At 37.6% G+C, this 26,116-nt stretch overlaps 1 protein-coding gene across 1 annotated transcript; it reads right to left on the bottom strand.

The window, feature by feature from the left end:
- Nucleotides 1-4,554: 4,554 nt before the first annotated feature.
- On the bottom strand, nucleotides 4,555-24,629 carry LOC309678019 (serine/threonine-protein phosphatase 4 regulatory subunit 1-like; the record flags this gene model as incomplete). The annotated part of the gene is made up of 19 exons (XM_082490932.1): nucleotides 4,555-6,306; nucleotides 7,317-7,458; nucleotides 8,233-8,367; nucleotides 9,078-9,198; nucleotides 10,346-10,446; nucleotides 11,062-11,223; nucleotides 11,510-11,695; nucleotides 12,214-12,306; nucleotides 13,366-13,598; nucleotides 15,477-15,913; nucleotides 16,274-16,467; nucleotides 16,992-17,150; nucleotides 17,719-17,784; nucleotides 18,933-19,040; nucleotides 20,683-20,829; nucleotides 21,341-21,483; nucleotides 22,108-22,214; nucleotides 22,565-22,697; nucleotides 24,620-24,629. 19 exons carry the CDS (start codon nucleotides 24,627-24,629, stop codon nucleotides 6,152-6,154), a joined length of 2,832 nt encoding a protein of 943 aa, XP_082347058.1. The 3' UTR covers nucleotides 4,555-6,151.
- Nucleotides 24,630-26,116: the final 1,487 nt, after the last annotated feature.

Here is a 26,116-nt window from a genome sequence, read left to right as displayed (position 1 = left end):
TATCTTTTGTTGGGAACACATCAGCAGAGTAAAATGGCAGGCAGCTGAATAAAAAATGCAAATGTTTTTCGGACATCAGGATAAGCAGGGACGAGAAAAGCATTTGCTAGTATGCTCACATCAGTGCTACAAAAAGTTCTAAAACAGTGAAAGGAACTTGCACTCCAAGTGTATGTGCTGTTTATGCATAACAGCAAAAAGAAGTTTTATTTCTAAATTGAACAGACTGCATTAGGGATTGACCCCTCGGATTTGGATTACCAGTCCCCTGAAATTACCATTTCCATTTTGAACGGTTGCAAGTACAACTAACCCACTTAATTTCTATGGCAATTAAAGACTTCCCCACTATTTGCTCTGTGAAGTCCTGCTTTATCACAAAGCAGCAGCTTTTCTGCATACAGTGTGCGGCCCTCTCACAGCAGCAATGGCATCAACCTTCAGTCCCTCCTTTGCAGCAGCTGCCACAAGGTGCCTCCAGCCATCTCCTTCCACAAGGGACAATATCTCTGGCCTTAAACGTAGACTTATCTGGCACATCTACTGTAGGGAGTTAGAAAAGAAAAGCAAGTCAACATATCCCCAGAAACAAAAATGACCAACTTAAAAAAAAGTGTTAGATGGTGACAGAACTGTTTTAGTCATGCTGATTTTACTGTCGTAATGCATCAAGGACGCCTTGGCTCCCGTTGTGCTAAAGCTCTGAAAACACAGAAACACTCCCAGCCTAGAAAAGGCTACACAATATAGCGCTCTTGGGATGATACGGTTCTAACCCACAGAGAGCTGCAGTTAACATGTTCAGTACTAAGGCTGTAGGAGAAAAAAAACACTGAAGCGTCTCCATGCACACATGGTGTCTTTATTCTGAAAAGAAAGCACCTAGTTTGTTTGATCTGAGAAAGCAAATAGTAGGAAGACTTATTTTGTTTTAAATAACAGTTTAAACAAATTTCAATGGCCATCTCTGCTTGTTACCTCCAAAGCCAAGTACTAGAACACCACACATTTAGCTGATGTAATGGAAAAACCACAGCTCCACACAATTCTAACTGTGGAGAGGTCAGCCAGAGCCTCGCCAGAGCCGGGGTGAACTGGCCAGGTAATTGCCTGTTGACAAGGCTAAGCAGGAATCTAGAGGTCAGCATTTGCAATCTCTAACCTAAAAAGAGACCCTGTTGAGTCTTCAAGGAGTAGGAAGCAAAGTTAAGCGTTAAGTCAAGAGCTGAATTCCAAGTGCAGCACAGGAAAAAGAGGAAAGCAGACCCAGAAAGAGCTGGGGCTGTTCAGCCTGGAGAAGAGAAGGCTCCAGGGAGACCTTATTGCGACCTTCCAGTACCTAAAGGGGGCCTACAGGAGAGCTGGGGAAGGACTTTTTACTGGGGCGCATAGCGATAGGACGAGGGGGAACGGCTTTAAACGGGAAGAGGGCAGGTTTAGATTAAACATTAGGAAGAAATTTTTCACTCTAGGGGTGGTAAGGCACTGGCACAGGTTGCCCAGAGAGGCTGTTGAGGCCCCACGCCTGGAGGTGTTCAAGGCCAGGCTGGACGTGTCCTTGGGCAACCTGGGCTGGTGGGAGGTGTCCCTGCCTATGGCATGGGGGTTGGAACTCGATGGTCTTCAAGGTCCTTTCCAACCCAAACCATTCTATGATTCTATTCTATGTTTCTATGATCCCTGACCTTCATCCAGGCCCTAAACGTAGCCATAACTAGCAGGTAAAGAGATACTACAAATAATCTCCAAGAACCCCAGAGGTTACAGGTTCTCACCTTCATCCAGGTGCTGAAGCTGCTGGAAGTGAAGGGGGATCCCAGTCAACAATTCTAATTGGGACTTACCCTTCTTCAGAGTCAAGTCATTTTGGCATCAAGGCAATGAAAAGATCTCATTGGCTGGGCACTGAAGGTCTGCAGGGGCCAGGAAGGCACGGTGATGAAGGGCTTCCTGACCAGAAAAAGTTTGTGAGACTTGTCTCTTGGAGAAAGCTTGGAATCTTTGTAAGGCCAGGGGTCTAGACCTCGTAGTAATTCCTCCCTCCCCTAGACATACCCCTTGTATCAAAGCCCTCCATGCAGACCCCCCGTGTATCGTGACCACTTTGCAGTATCCAAGCAGCATAAACTGACATGACAGTATAGTCTGCATGTGCGATGTGACAGCCTACACCAGCTTACCAGAGAACACCACACAAGTAACGCACCAGAGCAATTACAGAAAGATTTTTGTTCCTGCCCATCTTCTGATTTTCACTTGGATGACAAACTTACTTGGAAGAGAAACAAAGTAGTAAACTCAAATACTCAAAGTTGCCCATATTTTGCGTTCCTGTTTTCTTTGTTAAAGTCTAGATCTCAATCTACATGTTTAGTCTAATGTGTAATAAAAAAGAGCATACGGCTGTTTAATCGCGTTTCCAGTTTACAATATAGGGGTCTTGTGCCCTAACTCAAAGCGGGTGGGTGGGCTTTACCAGGGGGTGCAGGGGGCTGTTTATTCTCCTCACTTTTGCACCAGCTAAAACCCTGCAGAGGATTTTTGCAGCAGTTGGCAGGAGTTCTCAAGCACAGGATGGAGCAGCCAGCAAGTGTCTGAAACAGCCAAAAGGGCAACTGCAGCAGCAGCAGATGGAGAAGACTCCTGAGATTACAAGCAAACCCAGCAAGGCAGGTGCCAATTATTCATTTCCCACCTGTTGCAAGGTCTAACAACTACACGGAGCCCATTAATGTAGGATGTCCGAGAGCAACACCGTGCCAAAACAACAGTCCAGAACGTCCAGTTTGGAGAGGGAAGGATTTAAGATAAAGACCTGAATGTCAGTCTCACCCAGTACACGCAAGTCCTCTTCATTTGAAGTACATCTTGTTAGAGTATCAGTGCTGACAGAACAATTTTAGTTTCAAAGCACTTTTGGCACGCTCACTTCAAGGGAAAAGTGCAGGAAGAGCTACTTCAAATCTCTGGGCATTAATGGATCCTGTACTACAGGGTGATGCATTCCACACTCAACCCTGGCTTGACAGATGAGTGGTCATGCTAGAGAGAGGTTTCATGGACCAAAAGAATACATCCGCATCCCACCACTTATGACAGAAGTCAGTTACAAGTTGGTTTACAAAACAGTCACAGGATTTATTGAGATAAATACAAATAGGAAGTTACATAGACTCCATTCTGACAAATGAATGACACTTCCAGCGTGTCCCCACTTAACTGGGCTCTAACCACCACGTACAGACACAGACACCACTCGGGCAGCAGCGACCTGCGCCCAGGCTGCAGCACGCCCCACGCGCCAGGCAGTCCACGTTCTGAGCAACACAACCCGCCGGCTTTGGATTACAAGTGCTTGATAAATTCCTGTAACATCCAAGCAATATTGCACCCACTCGTGTTATTTTCATGTTCCTTAGCTAGAAATGTTTAAAAGTGATATTCTTACTGCTGTTGTGGAAGCGGATTAACTCCTTAACTTTGCTCCACCTGGCTTTTAAAATACATATCTTTGCATAATTTAAACAACCCAAAGAACTGTACATGAACACACCGCTTTACTCATCATTGCATACATTTGTCTAGTACAAGACATAAAGTGCGGTCTTTAGTCATGCCAAAATAATTTCTAGTTTAAAACTAAACCAAAAAGACAAATCTTGTAGAGGGTAAATCTGATTAATAGACCTGCACGTTGTCTACAAAAAACCCCACCCCAAAGCCATTATGTCCCCCCATTAGTGCATGCAGCTGCAGAGTTTTAACAGAAGTTTTAAAACGCTCTACTGATATCATTTAAAGCAGATGTGATTTCTGGAGCCAGAGAGGTACCAAAATATTGTTAAAAGCAAAGAACGTTGTTTAGCCTTTTAGTGAACTTTTATAGCTGGTGGCTTACCGTTTATACAAATTCTAATGAAAAACTCTTGATGAACACTAATCAAACATGCTAAAACATATGGAAGCTTGTGTTTTCCAGTAGATTATTGCAAGTAAAGGTGACTAAGATTATCTGACAAACAGAAACCTGGGTTGCGCTAATGTTCAAGGTATTTAATTTATATACAGTACATTTCAAACATACTTACATATACACACACACTTAAAAAATCTGTTCAGTGCTGAGAAATTTAATGAACTGATAATAAAAAACAGAAGTAAAACCTTGTCAGAAAGGCCTTAGAAAATTTGAACGGTTAGAAAATACCAGTATAATGCCAGCATTAGAAAAAGATATTAGAACTAGAAAAAAAATTAACTTGAGAGGTCTTTTTGTTAAGAAATTGCAATCCTAAAAAGTCCGTACTGAAGATGCATTTGCTTTAAATTATAAAAAAATTGTAAAAAATTAAGTGTAGAACGTTGCAGAGTTTACAGAGCTTATACTGTTTGCTGTAATAGCAGTGACAGCAGTAGTATATTTCTGCCTGCACCTTCCAAAAAGCATTTTGTGATCTCACAAGAAAGCAATTTGTTACAAATACTGTACATATTATAATACAAGACAAGTTAAACTTATACAAAACTGAGCCCTCCAAAAATTCAGAACCCAGCTGAGGAACCTACTTGCTTTATTGCTGATGAGCCAGCTGTAAAACAAAACAAAAAAGAAAGAAGTAACTTCTGTAAAAACCTTCACCTATGTGAATGACTTACTCGTATAATAGTGAAATAAGGGGATGTATTTACACAGGTCTATTTATGATATCCTGTTGTGTTCACAGAGAGTAACTGTTATTACGTGAAACTATTTCTTTGCTATTTAAGCATTAGATTTTCAATAGGACAAAGTTCCAAACCACAATCTAAAAAATTAAGACTATTTATTTCCCAGGCCCCACTTTATCTGCAGAGTTGGGACACAACAGAAGACAGGATCCACCAAAACAACATTAGCTTTGCAATTTTTCAAAGTGGTCCAAAGCAGTCTGATTTTATTAATAGAACTGTGTTCTATCTGTACTTTCTTTCTTCCAAAACAGCTGTTTAAATACCCAGAAGACATCCTACTGAAGCTTAAGGATCTCAGTAACCTTCATTTGTTGTTTGCCCCAAACATTACCATACAGTCAACAGAAGTTACAAAGCAAACTGCATCAACACTTTTCCCCTGAACATTTGTTATTTGGGGTTTTTCAGAATTTAGAGGTCCTTCGTTTCTTAGGAACAAAGTAGTGTGCTGTTTGGGATTTGAATATTGGACCAGTTAAAAGGTGTTTTTCAAATGATGTGTGTATGTAAAAAAAACACAGCCGACAACTGATGTCTGTAAAATTCTGTAACACCCTTCTCTGGATCCAGCACAAGCTGCAGGAACTGAATCCTTTACACAAACTGAACTTTGCTAGGGCAGAACAAGTAATTTTCAGTTTTGGAAATTAAGGCTACCTAGCACTACCGGAGACAGCAGTAACGAAAACAGCCATGGTGACAGCTGTAAGGGTATAGCTCAGAAATAACAAATTAATAGAAAAGTCACCATATACAAAGAATCTTGAGCTCTCTGTGCTTTGAAAAAATGTCATATTAAGTAAAAATGAACCATGCCTTAATTCTAGCAGAGTAACTACTTTATAAAATGAAATGATTTTTGAGCTTTTTTTCCACTGACACAGAATTAAGTTCTTGATTGTTTTTTGTTAAAATTCAAAACTATTCACATATATACACTTTTGTTCAGTAAAAATGCAGTACTTGTAACAACACAAAAACTACAATAAAAGTGAGGAAATAATATCTTCATGTAACTTTGCTATGATCAGGGTTTAAGATTTAGAAACCGTTTTAAGCTTATAGCAGACTGCTCTACTACTGGAAATGTTTTGTTAAAAAATGAAATATGAATTCCAATTACACTGAAACACTGCGTATGGTGTAAGACTTTACATACAATACCTAACTGCACGCAAGATCAGAGTTATCACCCACATTTACAAAATAAAACCCAAAATTAATTACTCATGCATATGGGACAGAAACACACAGCTGTAGGATGAAAGGTGGTTGTGAAATGAAGATCACGACATTTCTCAACAGATTCTTTCCAGCTCATGTAGGTAACAAAAACCTTATTTGTCCACATTATTCATACTGACCATGACCATAAGGTGAATAAGCACTTTGATTTCAGCATTTACTGCAGAAAAACACATTAGTTTTGTTTTCCGATGGCAGCATTGTCCATGTTACCCTGTTTTAGTTTTATGGTGGCAAAGAAGGACACATCTTGATCTCTGTCAGATTGCAGGGCTAGAATGGTCTCTTCCGCAGCTTCTAGATGAGGATTGCCAACACTTTTAAAATAAGCTACAATAAAGGGAAAAAAAGACAATAAAAAGACAATTTTAATCAAAGCCAACAGAATAAACCCTAGGGCGTAAGTAGTGCAGAAATACAGAGAATGCCAAAAACATCTGAGGTAGCTCATCCAATTTATTGGCTCCTTAGAGAAACTGCACCAAGCTAAGGAAGCTGACCCAGAAAGAGAAATATGCTGCTGCTTACTCACTTAATACATACTTCAGTATTTCTAAGAGAAATTCTTTTTGCTGAGCCCTGCACAGGAATGTATCAACATGTAAAAGCAAGCTCAGGAAGCTGCCACTGTACAATGCTTTACAAAACATTCTCTATATTTTATTCTGAAAAAAAATATAGGAGAGAGCATTTCTGTGCGTCTTCCTTTGAATAATCAGAAATCATCTCATTTATTTGTTTTTAAGGAGCTGTAATACAGGAAATTGTAGCAGCGTACAAAATTACATTCTTTCCTAGGACAACTGTTAGCTTAACACTAAAATGACAAAGCAAACCATTTCAGAAGGCAGCGTAACATTTCATCTGAAGGACTCCAAAGATGACTTTCTTTAACATAAAGGTTTAAAATATATCAAAATAATCTGATTTGATGCTTAAGAAAAATGTATTTGCCACACACATCATGGATACGAAAAGTAACCACCTGCAGGAACATCCAGTACTTGCCGCACTTCTTGCTAAACACAAGGATGTCACTGCCCTCCAGCGGGCAGAATACGACATCGGTCAGATCATCGATACCAGTTTCAGGCCCTTTAGCAACGGTGATCAAATATTCTAAGGCAGAAACGCCACTGCAGTATACATTCCTAAATCTATATTCTTAAACCTGAATTTAAATGCAGTATCCCAGGTTATTACGTATAGTTCTGTTTTCAGTATAAACAGAACCAAACAGCCTTTTCACCAATTGAGTCAGTTTATAAGGATTTGCAGTGGCAGAGGAGAGACAGCTTTCATGAGCCATTAGTTCTTTCAAAGGAAATTAATGACCTCACCTTTCTCCAATAACGTCTGCCTTAGAGCCTTGGCGAGCAGAACCCTTACGTTTGGCACAGGATCTGAAGCAAGACTTAAAAGACTGGGGAGTAAGTGTTCAACAAACTGGTCGACAGGCATACATTCTTCTTCTACTACGGCCTACAGGAAAACACAGAACACAAGAAAGCAAGATTTATGTTAAAAATACACTGTTTGCCATTCCTTTCCATCATGTCCTTAATTTTGCCTGACTATTAAAAAAAAAAAATAAAAAATCAGTATTTAACTCTGAACAAATACAACCTATGTTGGTGAAATAACTATAACCTTTGAAATACTGTTATGAAAACAGGTCTTACCATTCTAAAGTTCACCTGAAGATGACCCAACAGGAGCAGATAGTTTTCTTCCAACTGTACTTTAGGAAATACTGCTTTCTTGCCTGTCACTGCCTTTTTGCCTTTCAACATTCAACACTTGCTCCTCATTGCTACTGAGCAGCATTTTTGGTTTGGAGGGGAGTGGGTAGTGGAAATAAAGATGGAAATAGCTCCTGGCATCTAGCACCCATTAGTAGTTTGAAGAGCTCTTGTGAACCTTTATCTTAGCATGTCAAAGTATTACGAAATGCATCTCAGTTTAAGACTTAACTCTTGACTTTGCTACTGGCATGCCAGAAAATGCAGGGATCAGCTACTTCAGCTGGAGGCATAGAACAAAACAAGAACCGCAGCTTCAGAACTGGATAGCCACACGCTAGTACTGAGACCAGACCAACTCTGCCACTGTCTTTTGATAACCCACAGAATCACAGAACCCAAAGAATGACAGAAAAATTGAGTCCAAATTTCAGTTTTGCTCATGTTGTGTAAAGCCTCAAACTGGCTCCAAATTAAGCGTAAACACAGAAACACAGAGAGAGAACATTCCAACCTGACAAATGAAGGCAAAAGCTTGTCTTCCAACCCACTTGGAGCAGTGACGAAACCGCACTACAAGTTCATTAATGAAATTTAATCCCAGTGCGTTTGCACTGTTTGCATAGAACTTCTGCAGAATTGCTACAACCTGTGAAGCAAAGGAAAGGCAGTGGAAAGAAACGTAAGAGATAAAACTTAAGTTGTAGCCCTTAGAATGTTAAAAACCATCATTTCATTTGAATCTTACAAAGGGACACCAAAAATGTATTCAGTGTAATCAGCTGTGCTTACAGAATTAATTACTGTGCTTATTCTGCAGAAAAGAAAGCATAAGCTTTAAAAAGCCATTTGCTCAGGTGAAGCAAAAAACACACTAGAAGATATTAAAACAACCATTAAAATAATGCTCCTTTCCATGGTGCCATGAAGAAAAAGAAGAAATTTAAAAAAAAAAAAATTTCTACTCATTCAGGACATCTATGGGATGATGGTGTTATGAAGTTTATAAATTAAATAATCTTCGAGAAAGATCAGTAATATTTTCCTTTTTTTTTTTTTTTTTTTTTTAAACTGGGGGAAGGTCTCTCAAATCTTCTATATCCTGGTTTTCATCCAGTTAAAAATACATTTATCATTCACATACAACCAGCAGAGAAAGATGTTAAGATCTGTGGAACACAGATAACTCAAAATATTTTATTAAGTTTTCATTTCACTTTTTTCCATATTGTTTACCATATTTATCAGAACATGTCTCTAGTCGCCCAATTTGTCTGAAAGAAAACAGTGTGGTTTCAGGCATCCCTCTCAAGGAACATTTTCCTCCTCTCCTGCCAGGAAGCAAACTAAATCCCCTACCAGTTTGAAGGAGATCCACCGAACTTCTGAAACTTTATCGGAGCAGAGAGTTAGTGCAATATGTCTTAAGTAGTCGTAAACATCATTGGGATTGTAGAGTTCCAGTATCAGGATCAGCTGCCTGAAACACAAGTAAAGTGATTAACCCCAGCGAGTGCAACACTAACCTACTCCGATTATACCATCTATTAAATGTAGGGAAGGATCATTTGGAGCCTCAAAAATACCATGGTTATTACAAGGCACTCGAACAGTTTGTTCTTCTCTTTACTTTATAAAGGTGCACACACTTTTATATTGAAGAGGTACATGCTTTCTTTAATCCATCAAGGAGTCCAAAAGAAGCTTTTAGCCAAACTAGATGTACCAATGAATCAAAGTTATCCCAAATAATAACATAAGCTACAAACAGAAGTACAATGAGAAATTTCTTTGCAACTTCAGACCAATATACTGTACATTCTTGCAAAGTGAAAATGAAAGATTTATTTTGGTGTAGAAATCTACATTTCAGAAATGGTTTGTATCTAGGAAACACAGAGCTCATTCTAGTCACACCGCTGCCAGTATGTTACCAGCAGCTGTGCACAAATCAACCCCGAAGCAACAGCTCTCCACTAGATGTCAGGGAACTGCTGCACAACAGTCTTGCACCAGAGAGAGGTTTAGTTTGTCGTGCCAAACTACAGAGAGTAGCCCTCAACAGCTCAAACAAAGCAACAAGATAAGCACAAAGGTCAGGTTTTAGCTGCAAACTATGCCTACAAACGTTCTTTGGGTGCTTCAAACGTCAACAGGGCTTGTAGAAACAGAATTGTAGGATGTTACTTTATCTCCATTATACACCCAGTCATATAGCAATAAATGAATAATTTTTTTAAGAACTGTTTTTTCTTTCATACGCATTAGAAAAGTGACTGTGCACACATTTCATTGATTTTTACAAAGCAGTCTAGAACTGACTAAAATCTGAAACCTCACTGGACAGTATGTATCAGATTGTCATATTACATAAGCTGCAAGCAAACAAGATGTCAGTTTTGGTATAATCACAGGCGTTTCAGTCATGCTTGATTACAAGACAACTTGCCAACACCCCCCACACACAATCTCCCCCAAAAGTCCCCCCGAAACCCTAACAGCCAGTGGCTTTTAAGTTCAGTTCCTTAATACAGAATGGTTGCAATCTTTTAGCTAATTAGGGTGTACTAATTTATTTCCAAGTTAGTAATATGGATCAAAAATCAGAAGTTAACAAAATTACATACTCTGCGAGCTCGTAACGAAACCTCCAGTTCCTGCTGTTATCAGTCACTACAAATTCTTGAAGTTGGTAAAGATACTCTCGCCTTTTGTCTGCATGAAGTAACTAAAGAAAAAACGTTACTAGTATAGAACTGATAAAATTCAATACTTGCAGTTCTCTGGTGTATTACTCGATTCACACCTATGTGCGTTTTCCTACTTGAAAACAACTGATCATTCACAAGATGCTTACTAAAAATTGTGCACAATCAGATGAGTGTCTGGACACACAAGACTGACATCCACAAAAAGTACATTATGTCATCACTTCTGCAAGGATACCCGTCACAGCACCATCTCTGGGCATGAGACTGAGCAACCAACAACTAAGGATTTGTGTTTATTATGCAGCAGCCCACCAGGATCTGCCCTCTTCACTCCCAGCCCCAAAGGCAACTTACTAATAGACAAACTTTCCAGCTGGACTGCACAAAATGCTAATTCCCTTACAACAGCTAGGAGGGTTTACAACCACATTTAGTTTTGATACTTTGTTGGCATATGAGACAGAAGAGAAGAGAGGGACCTTAAAAAAGTGATAGACACACACACAAAATGGCATTACACAAAACTAAATACGTAATTAGATAGTGATAGTGCACATCTCATTAGAAAATTCTCTTAGTATAATGGAGTTGGAAAAAATTTTATCTTGAGAAATTAAATTACACTTTCCTACCTTTAGAAAGTCATACAGATGTTTAAGGACACCAATACGGACTTCATCCAGATCTTTCAAGAATCCATTGAAAATTGGCACTAGATCAGCAGCTGTCAGCTGATCCCCCAGAATAACTGCTAGTTCATGTATGGAGAAAGCTAACGTCCGACGTACCTTCCACTGCAAACAGTTTAAGAAGTGAACTAGATTAGGCACCATAACTAAAGTGGCTTTTGAACTACACCCGTGTGAGGACTGACAGAACAGAAGAAACAGGGCTAGTTACACAGCAGTAGAAAGTGTTAATCATATTTATGAAGTCGGATTTAAATCTTGAATTTTATATTTTTAGTGCATATTTAATCCCTTATAAGAAAGTATACGATGCTATAGTTTCAGTGTAATGAACTAAACAAAAAAGCTACTAGAAATTCCGTTTTACCATTAAAACCCTTTTTTTTTTTACCTGTACATCTGTGGCCAGCGTCTCATATGTATCTTTCAGGCAGTGCCAGTTCTGCCTGCCCAGTGTTAACGCCACCCCAGGAAGACTATAAGCACAGTGTTTGGCTATTTCAGTATCAACAGTCTGGGCTCGAGCTGGGTCGGTCATTGACAAGTACTGGTCTAATAAAGGTTGAGGTATGATATCCTATAGACGGAGACAGTACATCAGCAACACACACTTTAAGATCAGAAAGAAAATACACCTGTGGTGCTACAGTATTCTCCTGCTATCAACCAGCTGGCAGTGAAGCACAGTGGCAAGACGCCCCTTTTGTGGACTAGCTTTACAAAGCGTAAACAATCCCTGTAGTTATTTGTACTCTCATTAGGACAGAGCAATCAGCAATGAACAGTAATTATTACTTTATCAACATGTTGCATCAAACCAAACTGAAAATTTCTTCTTTGCTGAAGACAAAACAGTTTTGTCACTGGATTTAGAGTACAGCCAGCACTTACCTTGGTTGCACAGATCGCCTCTCGGGCATTAAAAAGGCAACAGAATTTTTCTAGCTTTCTCATTTAAAATAGGGTTCTCCTCAAATGCCCAGAGCATTTCTTAACATTCTGCAACTGATCAATTGAAAAAGCTATCGCTGTATTAAGGGTAAGATGAACTGTATCCAGTCCTTCACTAAAGCAGTTAGATGCTATTTTAATCACCTGTAATTTTGACTTGTCATCTTCAAATGGTGTATTATTTTCTTGTTCTTTCTTTAAAAATGGACTGGTTCCTTTGTGTTGTTCCTCCAAGTCCTGTAAAAGGATGTACTAGCTAGTGAGATGAATCAGACTTACTGCTGTGCCGGGTGTTTCAAAGCATCACACTACAGTTCAGATACAGAATAGCCTTGTACAGGCAAAGCCTTATTCAGTGTGCTTATACAAGTACAAAAAGACAACAGAGTCGTACACCAAGGCAAACACTATTAAGACCATAGCAGCAACAAGGGCAACAGTAGTTAGATTTACTTCTAAAAAAAGCAATCTAATTTAACACCAGAAACCCAATATTCATACAGATTTTGGATGGCTACTTCTACTATATTCTTAAATAGCTTTTCTTCTTGGCATGAATTTAAATTATGTTAAACAAGACAGCTTAGCAGTTGCTCCAAGGCAGTCAATACCATGATAAAAGCTTTACTTATTTTAGAACATACTGCTGGAAACTCCCAAGTCTACCAAATTATGAAGCATACACCTCTCCCCAAATATCAACAGAAGACTTCAAAAGAATTAAAAGGTTTGAAAGACCAAAAACATACACAGTTTGAAAGTTCACACAGTATTTTACGTTTTTGTTCATACAGGTTTTATTTGTAGTTCACAGACAAGGAGAGCTTTTCTTTGTATTTCACAATTAGCTCCAGCAACATTAGATACTGTGCAAACAATCCTTTTTACTCCTATCTGTACATTATAATCAAGAAATAGTAACGAGGAACTGTGTATGTGTCACCACCTGATTCAGCCTCCTGTCTGGAGATAAAAGACTAATTTTAGATGTGTTACAGGAAGAGGTGAGACTGTACTCAGTACATCTCATCTGAAAAAAAAAAAAAAAAACACCAACCTACAAGACTACTGCAAAACTTTAACTCATAAGTAATTTGCGTGCAAACAAATAAATAATAGCCCTTGATAGCTTCTCTTTTATAAAATGAAAATAAGGAGCGTATGATAGTTATGGAGTAGTGATGTTCAACAGCTTTAGATCAGAAGTGGGTAAATTATACCAGGGACTACATGAACACACACAGTACTTAAGCAGGTAAGAATTCATTTCGGACATGGAGCACAATGCATACTTACTGTGCTTTTCAGTATACTGGTGGTAGACTGGTCACTGATGTTACCCTGGGAGGCAGGGGATGAAAAAGCATCCTCCTCCACATGGTTGCAGGTAGCATCTGAAACAGCTGTTTCATCTGAAATAGTTTTGTTCTGAAGTTTGACACTGCTTTCTTCATTTTTCTTGGTCTCATAGTCACCAACAGAATCAAACTGAGCAGCTCTGAGAGCAGCAGACAACACTTGGACCTGAGCTGTATAAAGCAAAAGATGCCTATTTAGTCTCCTTTCTGCACTTAAATGCATTAAACTTATTAGTTAATCTGAAAAGATAAAAAGAAGCCCAGCGTGAGCTGCACAGAAACGTTACGCTAGCAAACATTTGCTCTCAAAGAAAAGACCCATTACTCTTCCACAAAACCATCACAAATTAAAAGCAGCGATTTGGATGTATTAACATTTTCGGCAGAATGATTCTACCAATTTCTACTATTGAATGGTATTTCTAATAACCCCCTGTAATGAAGTATCAGCATACTGGCTCACCTCCCATTCTTCATACTGTCAAACATTTTAATACAAATTATTTTGTTATATTCTTCAATTGAGTCTATGGCTTAGAAAATACATCAATGTACATTTAAAACACTTCTGAGAAAAACTCTATGCAGAGGAGGGAATTAGTCAAACCACCTCTGAACTGTTTTGCAGAAGTAGATAGAACACAAAAGGTCGGGTTTACCACTGTATCACCAATAAAGTTAGGACAAACTATTTGTGCATTATGCTACATTGCTGCTAGGAACACAAAGTTACTAGAGTTCAGAATGCGGAAACTTTGAGACAGCTACACCTGCACAAACATACCACAAGTACAGTCTTAAGATGCAACATTAGAGTATACTTTAAAGGTGAAGAATACTAGAATACTTTGGAAATAAGGTGAACGGACAACTTAAAAGGCAGAAGAATAGATCACAAGCATATTTATGAGCGTTTTGGCAGTTAGAGCAGGAGGAAAACTGAAACTAACATCCACATTTCCTTATTCTGAGAAAGAAAGCAGGACTGTTCTGCTAAAGTTGGGGGGGAGCAGAAATATTTTTCATTGTTTTCTCCCATACCTCTCCAAACCCCTCATTTCTCACTGTATAGCTGTCAAGCTAACATCTCTCCATTTGTCTTAGTTCTACATAATGTTAGTTCTACATAATCTCTTCCTTTTGCTTTTACTCTCTGCTTTTTATTTCCAAAACTCATTTACACCATTTTTTATCTTTTCATTAGTTCATTTCAGTTTCCGCTTGTTCCTTTACTGCTTTAAATTTTAACTTTTTCGCCTCTTGCTCTTTTAAATCTTTCCCTTTCTTCCTGATCCTTTGCCTCTCACACATGAAGAATTTTTTATTTTCCTGGTATCTTTCCGAATGACCATGGGGAGCCACCTAAATATGCCATGCTGCCAGTTGGCTTACTACTCACTATTACTGCAGTAAGGACTGCAAATGATGCTGCAGTTCCTGCAGATACAACTTTGCATACAGAGAAAGGATGAACAAACAGGCAGACAAAAACTGTTAATTCACTAGAGTACTCAAGAGATTTTGTGGGACAAGAAACTGAGCTGGCTAAGGATGACGGGCTTGTCAAGAGGGATTTGGCCCAGGAAACACATATGCATCCCACTATCAGTTTATCATTAGTTCAGTATGTTCATCAACGGGCTTGTATGGAAAGGCTGAGGAAAGATGACTTGAAATTAAGGCCATTCTCACTCAACCAAATACTAGATGAATTCAGCTGATAACAGGTAGCTCTGTCCCTAAAGCCACAGTACCTGGTTACGGTACTTAAAGACAGTTTTAACAAAGTTCAACAAGCTCTTTTCTCTTTTGTAGTTAGATCCAATTTATTTCTCATGTGAACAGGACCTATGAACACTTCCCCAGCTGTTCTAGAAATAAATCAGATCTTGTGAAAAAGGCTGTTACGCAACTTTCTCCTACAATTTACTACTCAAGGAAGTCTCATCACCTTATGAATATCAAGCCAATTAAAATGCAGTAAAGGGTTTTGTAAAGGCCAGGAGAAAACGTGCTCAGAGAAAACATTTTACTGTTACAGAGTCTCACCTTGAACATCTGGATCATCTAAATGCTCTTGTAAGCTTTCTAGAACCTTTTTTATTTCACTACTAGCAACACAGTTATTACATGGCACAGAACAGCTATCTTTGTGCTTTTCAGTCTTGAACTGAAGCAACTCCAGATCCTGACTTATATCAGGCAGAGGAGGGCGCCAGTATAGAAAAGTATTAAATACATCCTCAGCAGACTGTAGCCTTGAGTTCATTCCAGGAAAACTGCTGTCCTTAGTGACTTCTATGACACCAGCAGCAACTCTGTCACCCTGAGACAACCGAGACACATCTTCTCCAGGATTGGTACAACAATCTGAACTTTCTTCCTGTGTATCTTTATTTTGGTTCTCAACTGAGAGCTTTGTATTAACTTCAGCTGAAGTCTCCTCAGTCGATGATTCTGGTTTGATTTCCATTGGTTGTTCTGAACTGGTAACAGACACACACAGTTATCCAAATAAAACTTAAATTACTCTAACAATAGTTTTCAGTGAAACACTTCATAAAAGACAGCATCAACTACAGAAGTTTATTTTCTCTGCAGAAAGACAGAATTTATGTTATCATTATGCTTTACTTCACCAGTTTTCCCTTTACCCTCCTGTGAAGCCATCAAACTGATTTTTTCAATAAAGCGGCTACACTCAAATAGACACATGCGTGATCTCACTCTTCATACCTTTATTAAAACTACATTCTCAAGTTGAGATTTTTAGCCCTGAAGAGCAATAAAAAGAATTATCTTTTCTTCCTCTCTTCTGCTACACCACATCTTTCCCATGATTTTACCTGGACAATGTAGTATTTGTACTGGAGGACATTAAAGTTATATTGTTGCTTGGCTGACAGGAGCTGGAATCCACATCTTGCATTGATGGTCGGATACTCAGCGTCCCATCTTCTCGAATGTAAAGACCAGCACTTGAAGGGTTTGCAAAGGTAGAAATAAACGGGCCAAGAGACTGAAAAGCAGCCTGACGAACCTGCGATAGTATAAACACAAGAGGCAGGATTCACGCAACTCCCACAGAGTTAATGCTGAAAAAAAAAAATTTGGTTCAATTTTTTAGTAAGAATCAATTGGTTCTTTCTATGACAGCTTCATTTAATACCAAATATAACCGATTATCTAATAAGCGACACCTAAGCAAAGGGTGTTAGAATATTAAGCATGTATCTACAATGATAGGAAGGAAATTTTTTTAAGAATAATAAATTTGAAGGACATCACTGTCTACTTCAACTAATACCTTTAGCACAAGCAACCTATTCTCAGAAAAGTGTTCACACTTACAAAAAAACCCACACCCTGTTGATAGAAATTCTAAGTAGTAAGAGAGAGAGAGGAAAAATAAGATACCATCTTATTAGAGGAGATCAGATTTTAGTAGATTATACATTAATCTTGGCAAATTTAGTTTAGAGACCTTTTACAGCACACTTCTGACTTGCCTGCTATTTGTGTATGATTTGCCTGGGAAGATGCATCAATTATAGAGTTACTTACCCATCTACAAGTGTCACTAATAAGACTGATAAACAGTGGGGATAGTTTGCTTCTGCGAACTTCTGGGGATGTGGTGTAAGACACTGCCATAAAGCATTCAGCACAAGCTTTTCTCATTCCCCAAACACTATCAGAACAGAGTTCAAAGAACTTGGGAATCTGCCAAAAATAAGCAAAACCAAGACTAATTAAAGACTAAACAAAGACTGCAACAACTTACTGTCAAGATATTTGTCTGGAAACTGAAGACAATGATAACTCAAGGGAGAATAAAATAAGTGAGGAATAGAAGAAAGAGGGCCAGGTTAAAAACATCTACTAATTGAAGACATTGGAAAAAAAAACCCGTCTACCATTTACTTCATTAGGATTTTATGTATAACTTTACGCACTAGAAAACAACAGAAAGAATTATTAATGGCCTATTTCTCCTGAAATTGTAATTTGACTGATCATCTAGTCCAGCGAAAAAAGAGAGTCAGTAATTCCAAAGTGTGTGTGTATATATGCTGTCAATTACATTTAAAAAATGTTTTGCAAAATAAGAACTTTGCATTTCTATTCATTCCCAGTTTTGCTAAGTAATTTCAACCAAAGCCTTAGACAAATCAATTAAAAACCGCAGGCATGCTGATTAATTTACAGAGAAGCCAATAGAAGAGCTCATTATTAAACCCGTTGAACTGAGAAATACAAGTCTTGTAAATTGATTTTGATTTTTACATACCAGCAGTCTTTCTGTGGCTTCTTGCCCAACTGCATTACAAATGTCACCAAAATTAGCTGCACAAATCTAAGAAATAAAAAAATTCATTAATAACATTCTGGCTCTTTTAAGTGCATTAGTTTTATTATCAACTTCACCATGCATTATTTATCCCATGTAACAACTGCATGTTTGACTATTCAATTTCAGCCATGTAACTACATCCTGTAATATTAAGTCATCCTGAACAAAGACTCATCAGAGCAAGCTTCCATAAGCCACATGCCTTTGCAATCAATAGTAATAAAGGTTTCTGCATGAAAAGCATCATCTATTTCAGTAATCACTGAAAGGGACAATAAGCCTACTTGAAAGTTTAAATGACTTTGAACAGCAGCTGTCAAAACCAAAGCAGACTAAAATATGATACCAGGGTCAGGACTTAAGTGTACTGACAGAACTATCTTTGCTATGGCTGAGACTGACTTAAGTACTTTCCTGAAGCTAAGTTTAATCAAGGTCTCAAGTTAGTGCCATTTACAGTACATTACAAATGCTATGATTAAGGCAAAAGGAACATTCCCTCATGTTGGAAAAAGACGTTGCCAAAATTTGAAATCAATTAAGATAGGACTGTGTTACTATACAATTTACTCATTCAATATGCTTATTTAGAAGGTTATAATGCAGCTCAAATTCCAACAAATGCAGCTTATGTTAAGGACCAAGCTGAAGCTTTGCATGACCCCTAAGTCTACTGAAATATTTTAAGACTTCTTATGCTACAAGTTTCCTTTTGTACTCCACCACGAATTAAAATCGGTCTTATACTTTTGGGATTTCTCCTTTCAAATAATACCAGACTTTTTTTTTTTTAAAGATGTCTGTCTCAAATATGTATTACTTTTGAATTGCTGGTTTTGAAATAAGACAGCAGAAATCAAGTAAATTGTTTGCATCCTATAACCAAGCATCGTGGCTTAAAAATAAGGTTATGCAAAACTATTAGATGTGCAAGATCAGTTTAACTGCTACACCAAAGCTATTCACCAAGGACTGTTATCTGTTTCTTTACTGAACTACAGAAACTATAACCACGTCAATAAATTACAACTGCTCTTCCAGACTCTTTCAAAGTTCATCAGCTAAAGTTACAACTAAATTATTCAGGAAGGCATTTGAACAGCAACAAATAAATTCATTTTAAAGTGGTTTAGGGTTGAAAACACACCAACCTTTCGGACTTGAAACAATTTCCCATCACTGCACAGTTCACAGAAACGAGGAAGTAGCATGTGCTCAACTGTTGTTCTGCTCAACATAGAAGCCATTTTACAGATTATCTAAAAATCAAGAAGGGGATACATATAAGGAAAAAATTATGAAGCTTGTAAGCACAGCCAAATATTCCTCCTGAAAATTACCTCCAAGACCAAAATAGCAACTACCATCAAATAGGTTTAACTGTTATACATTATTCGTATTTTCATACACCTGTTTTACGTGAAGCACAACTATAGTTTTTATTTAAAATCATTCTATGCCACTGTGCCTGAGCATAACATTTCTGCATGTAATTTATTGTCTTTTTTACCTGGTTAGATAGACTTTTATTAATAAAGGCATTTTCAAGGTGTTTTACAATGTGGCATACACTGGTACTTTGTATGGAGAAACAGAAGTTCCACTGTACTAGCCAGCATACAAATTCACAATCTTTAAGCACATAAAAAATATCTCAAGCTAAAGCATGCAAGTAAGCCCTTTGGCTTTAACAGGACTGTTCAGATATTTAACACACAAGATCAGTCCTGGGTCTTTATAGGCTCAGACGATGAGATAAAAAAATGAAAGTCAGACATCCAACAGGAGAGAAAAGAGAGTGTACGAGAAACTACTGATATATGTGAGCTAATCCACACTTTACAGGAATCATCCTCAGAAATTTTAGGAGTTACCATCGCAGCATTATTAAAGTTATTAACATACTCATTAATTTAGCTTTCTCTGAGGGACTGTCAATTTCAACTACCACTACAAACGACATTTATGCTGTGAAAAATCAGGTGCTTTGGATTTTATGTTTCCTTTCAGCTCCCACTTTCTAAGATAACTTGCTGTAATTCTTCTATTTGCAACAGTAAAAAGGAAGGGGCTCCCATGCACCTTCCTACTCAACTGTTGTGCCTGCAGCACCAGGAGTTTAATGCTTACACAAGTGTTGCCAGATTAACAGTACTCATCTTTCTATTTTTATTTTTCCAAAATTATTGAAGCTTTCTACCTCCATAAAAATAAGCTTTGTTCCTAGAAACATTTGCTTTTGCAATAGAATGCTAAATAAGAACTAAGGAAGACACCAATCAACGACTTTCCTACAAATTTTCAAACTCCTAAAAGGCATCTGGTGCTCTTATGTCACCCTGGAAAACTGCCTAAGCAATACCCAACTCCCAAACAAGGAAGAGGAAAATCTAGAGGGCAGAACTATTTTACAGGTCAAGTGTCATATATCCATGCTGAAATGTAATTACACACCCGTACTTTTTTGTGGAGTCAACTGATTTCTTGAAAGTGAACAGGGAATGTTTTTTTCACAACACTTAAGAATTAAGATCAGGTCATCATTCATACTATTGCAAGAGTACTGTGAAACCTTCTAGAGCAAATGTAAAGAAACTGTTGGGGAACATAATGATCTTAACAAGAATGAAAACAAAGCTTCCAAGAACCAACTGCATTTGAAGAGAAGAAATAAAACAAACTGAAATAGTAATGGTATAGAAAGTTTAAGTTCAATGATTAATGTAAAGGTCTCAGTACACTAAGAATGCAAGTACAATTTTTATTTTCTGGGGTTTATGCTCATGAAAATCTCACACAAAATTGTTATATTCTAAAAGAGCTTTACAGAAGCACTGCTCAAAGAGAACAAAAATTATTAGAAAAGAAAAGAAAAGTAAGATTTCTTCCAAATTCACTTACATTCACAGCTTCCACCTTGTACTCATCATCACTGTCAGGGGCAGAGAGGTCCAACAGAATTGGACACACCTTATTTTCAATGTCACTCTGCGCAATAAGATCTTGTTCTAGCAGTATAAGCAGGGCTTCTTGACCTGCCTTTCTAACCTATTAATACAAACAAAACGAAAAAGTACATCACTGTAAAAACAACATTTTCTGGTAGGAGAACCACAAAAGGTGTGTTTTCAATAAACACACAGGTACAAGTTTAAAAAAAAAAAAAGAAAAAAGAAAAAACCCTCTCAGTTTTAACATCATAAAGAATTAGTAATACTAAAGTTTAATACAATCATTAGATGACATTTCATCTAATTCTGAGGAAAATCCGAAAGATGAAGTAGAAGACAGGACTTGCAAGTCATGACTGCCATAACGGAAGGTGTCAATATGCTGCTAGGCAAATCCTATAAGCTTCCCATTATCTGCTAAGGAAAGCATAAAAAAAAAATTGTGACCTCCCTAGCAAAGTGTGCTGAAACCAATAAAGACAAAGCACTACACACAAGCAAGGTATCAATCAGCATGGAATTTCCTATTGTCTCTTCCTCATGCCTTAAATTCACTGAACCACACAGAATTTTCCAACCATTCAATCCACATGGTCTGTTTTTCCTACCTGATTGTTAACATCTGTGAGGTATCTCACTACTATGGGCATAAGGTACTCAAAAAATGCTGTTGGAAAGTTTGGTCGACTTTCTTGCAGAAAAATGGCAATAGGAGGTATTTGTTCCATCAGCTCTGTACGTACAGTTGGTTCTAGTAATAAAAAGAAAGTCAAAATTACATCAGTAAATTCAAAATAAAGATAAAGTACCTTAAGAAAAAAGTAGCATTTTTTTTGTTTGCTGTTTTCACAACAGAGGAAAATGAAAATACTCAAAACAAGAAATATCACCACTGAGATCGCCTGTTCTTAGAGGAAAGCTGAATAAAATAGAACAGCCTTATATACATCATCAAAGCCCAGAATCAGTTCCCTGATCAGATAAAATAAGAGCACTAGTTTGAAAAACCAATTGCCATGAATGTATGCATATGAAGTATTAAAATGCACAACTCTTCCATGCCACATACACCACAGGTTCAGATGTGATGAATTCCTTGAAAAAAAGATATTACTTCGTGCCCTATACAAATAAGAGCCTTTCATTTATACATATACCATAGAAAATACTTCAAATACAGAGGAAAAAAATAAAGATCTCATTTTCACTGATAGATATTGCTGTTAGATGATTTAATTTCTTTAGTTCACTCATTGCCTTGTCAAAATTGAAAGTTATTGCCTTCTATATTGAAGCTTATTTTAAATAAGGTACGAAAAATAAAATAAAATGAAAAAACAAACAAAAATACAAACTAAAAGAACAACTTTCAAACCTGCATCTTCAGAGAGCCTGACCGCTATTTCCATTACAGTCAGGAAGTCTTCTTCATTATTACTGAAATCTCGAAAGACATCCAAAAGACCTCTGGCAATAATTTGCCTGTGGAGTGAACAACATATTAATTGCCTTAATATCCCGCCAATGACATGTAGATGGGATGCAAATGTACATGGGTACCTTTAAAAAAGATCGAGCTCTTCTATGAACATTCAGACACACCAGTTATACAGTTTCTCCACATCCCCCAAAACCCAAAGATGGCGTTGAAAAACCTTATTCAGATGACCAAGAATGAAAACCTCTTTTTATGGAGATGTTATATAAAAGTTATTCAAAGGGAAATAGTATAAGGCATTCGCTTAGGACAGTAATAACAAAAGTAGTGACACCTTAACCTCCACAATGCTATCAGGCTCAGTTATCATCAAGCGTAACTGTTGTACCCTTACCTGTTAAATATGTTATCACTGAAGGCATATTTTTCTAGACGAGCCAGTGGAGTTAAGTTATCCTGTCCAGGAATATCCAAGAATGCCGTTATCCTCATGCTATCACAGTCTGGTCCATAATCTTCAAACCCAACTTGAAAGACAAGAAGAGTAACCCAAACAAACAAACAAATTAAAATCTTAAGTGGTACCTAATGAAGTCAACAGCAACACTCACATATAGACCTGTAAATTCAAGCTTTGGAATGTAATTCATTTCACCTGTCAGAAAATTCTTGGCTTTGAACACATTTTACTTGGCAATTGGAGTCAGCTAACCACATGCACTGAGTTAAGAGGGCTCAGCTGATAAAATTGCATGCCACAAACTGACAGACACATTCAAAAGGGAAGTAAGTGCCACTAAAATAAACTGAAATTTTAACAGGCAGAAAATCCCAAATTGTATCACTTTAAAAGCTCAAATTCTTGGGTCACACAGCAACCGCATCTACAGAAAGAGACTCACTAGAGTAGCTAACATTCCTGCTTTGCATTCACAACTTTCCCAACCAAGCACACCTCAAATTATGCAGACTTTATTCACATAAGTAATATAGCAACTGCAATCATATTAAAGTACACGCAAACTGACCCAAAACTGCTTCTCATATGCAAGTGGTAGTCTCAAACCAGCATATGGGCTGAGAGTGACAACCACTGAAGACAACAAGCCAATTTCTGACTTGGCAGGACACAACATTAGGTTTTTAAATCAGTAAAGAAAGCACAAGACTGGTAATATCTTGAAAGCACAATGAGAGCCAAACAGGCTGTATCTGAAACTGTGCCTATGAGACTACAATCTAGGCGCTCTAGGTTATGTTTACCATACAGGCAGAGACCTTCTGTTTTCAGGCAGCAGAACTTACATGATGCCTCCATATTAAAAAATGGCACAGCTTTGGTGAAATAACTAAAAGCAAACCTGGACTAGTTTCATTTATAACACCAGTTTCCTCTGTTTGTAAAATGGGAAGAAGGAGAATACCTTCTCCCACTGACACACTTTAAAGATTAAGTACTACATAACCCCTGACTTCAGCATTCTAGTTTAATAATAAAAAAAAAAATAACTACAGTCCTTCCCAATTTATCATCCCAATCAGTACAAAGCTTCTGCACACCTTAAAGGAAAGTCTGTCTTATTTCACAATGCACTCTGAAACTGCTAGTGGGTTAAATTATGTGTATATGTAATTCTAAGATCTCTGATACAACAGTTTCTTCAGGATTTAAGTGGCTGTACCTTAATCAGGATAATTAAACTTCAGGTCTACCTTCACTCTTACTTTACCAGTTTTATATTACAATCTCCTCTAAAGAACCCCTTAATCCAAGATCTGGCACAATGAACTTTGGCTCTAAACTACATTAATACCAATTATAAAATAACTTTTTCTATTAAAAAAAAATATCCTTATTACTGAGATGTACCAAACCACAGCTTTTTTTTTCTACAAAAAAATTTCCATTTCATATTTAAAACTCTGCTTTCCAACTATTTAACATGAGCCAAAACGTTCTCAGAAATACAGCTCATTTAAAGAAGAAATCATCTGAACATACTTGGAGCAAAATGTTATACCTCGGTCTTCAGGGGAAAAAAATAAAATACAGACTGATTTAAGAAAGCACAGTCTCCAAGGAACCCAGTTAAATTAAAAGACTAGAGCAATTCTGAATTCTTCAATTCTTGCGGACAACATGCTCTGACCAACGAGTTCAACAGGATTCAAACAGAAGAAAACTGTAGGATTAGACTAAATACTCACATTTCAGATGCATACACAGATACTACAAGTGAACCTAAAGCTACATCATCAGAAACATATGCTAATTATTCATAGCTTTTTATAATGACTATGTATTGTACTGACACCCTTATCTCCTTTCAACCGGTCATTATTATTTCTAGTGGCTGCTCTTTGTGTATTTTCAGGTTCTGTCAGGTTCAAAACATCCATCTGCACAAGCGTATATAATTTACACTGCACAGATCTGTCTAGGACTGACCTGTCCCCATGCTCTAGGGCTAGCTTTCCCACCAAGCACAGTATCTGAAGAGGTCGCATCCAGTATTTGCTGCTTCAAAAGAAACCTACTGCATCTCTGAAAGCTCACAGGAGGTTATATAGCGTATGTAGGAGTGCGGATTTCCCTTCTGAGGTTGCAACAAACTCTCCATATCCAAACCCAACTCTGACCATCCTTGTATCTATGCAATTATAATGTATGCACATTTTAAAGTCCACACAGATTGGACACACTTTCACTAGATAACAGGTGACTAGCCTCAAAAATTATACAAAGAAAGATTTATTAGGGTTTCAATCAATATACCTCTCAAAATCAATATACCTCTCATTAACTTTATCTAGTGTCCACTTGTTCTTCAATTACGAAACTTAAGGCTCTCATCAGTTCACTTCAAATATTTCAGAATTCCTACCAATTCAAATGACAATGAAGTAAACCTCAATTCTAAGTTTGACTACAATACTATGCCTGGGACTAATTTTGTACACACGATGAACATGTTTAATTTTACTACTTGGAGTGATTCTATTATTCATTTAAATTAGCTAAGCACACAGCAGTGCTTCTAGGACCAGAGGGACAACAGAACAAACTACTTATGCTCAGGATCAAGAGAGTTAAATACCTGAAATTTTTTCCACACTCAGTACACATAAGTAAGGAACAGTCATGGCAGAATCCGTTTTGTCCTCTCTCAAGAAGTTAATTTTCTTTTTACGTAAAATAAGAAGCCATAGGTACTTACAAGTTTCAGAATACACCAGAGTACTAGAACATAAATTACAGAAAAATAACGAACTAGTATTTCTTGACTTATCTACTGTTCTTTCACAGGCGAATCAAACATTCAGTATTTTTCCCTCTAATGATAGCAAAGAAGCAAGCTTGAAATCTGTCCACCTACAAACAGGAATAAATGCAACAGTATTCACAGCTGAACTTAAGTTCACCATGCCTTAGTTTGGCCTAGGCTCAAAAGTTGCTTAGAGCCTGTAAAAAACACTACCGTGTCACAGGATTTAACTGTGCAATTCAACGTCATTAGCTAGTGTGACTATCCACTTTGCCAATGCAAACCAACAAATACTAGCGCAGAGTGCAATGATTTCAGGGGCTCAAGGAGGTCATTTTCTCTCCTGCTGTTTTTAGACAGAAAAACAATTTTTAAAATACATTTATTGTACACAGGGCATGATTAAGCTAATTATTTTTCTGGGTGATGCAATAGCTTGCCTTACAAAATACAAGTTTCAAATTGTACTCAACAAATTCAAGTAGATTTTACTACAGCTTTTCCCCAAATTCAAAGGAATCCCCCAGCCTCTCCGTTTGCTTCAATGGAATTGATCTTCAATGTGCATAACACTATTTGACCAATTTAGTTAAGAAAGTAAAAATCCAGTTCCAGTGATTTATTTCACTGAGATTTTCCTAAAATGCACCATGACCTCTTTGCGAGACTACTCATTGGAC

The sequence above is a fragment of the Vanellus vanellus genome (genome assembly GCF_965231255.1).
Source record: "Vanellus vanellus genome assembly, chromosome: 15".
In the NCBI taxonomy this organism is placed as follows: domain Eukaryota; kingdom Metazoa; phylum Chordata; class Aves; order Charadriiformes; family Charadriidae; genus Vanellus; species Vanellus vanellus.
The sequence above is the reverse complement of the archived record's forward strand: the minus strand, read 5'-3'. Positions and strand labels throughout refer to the sequence as shown.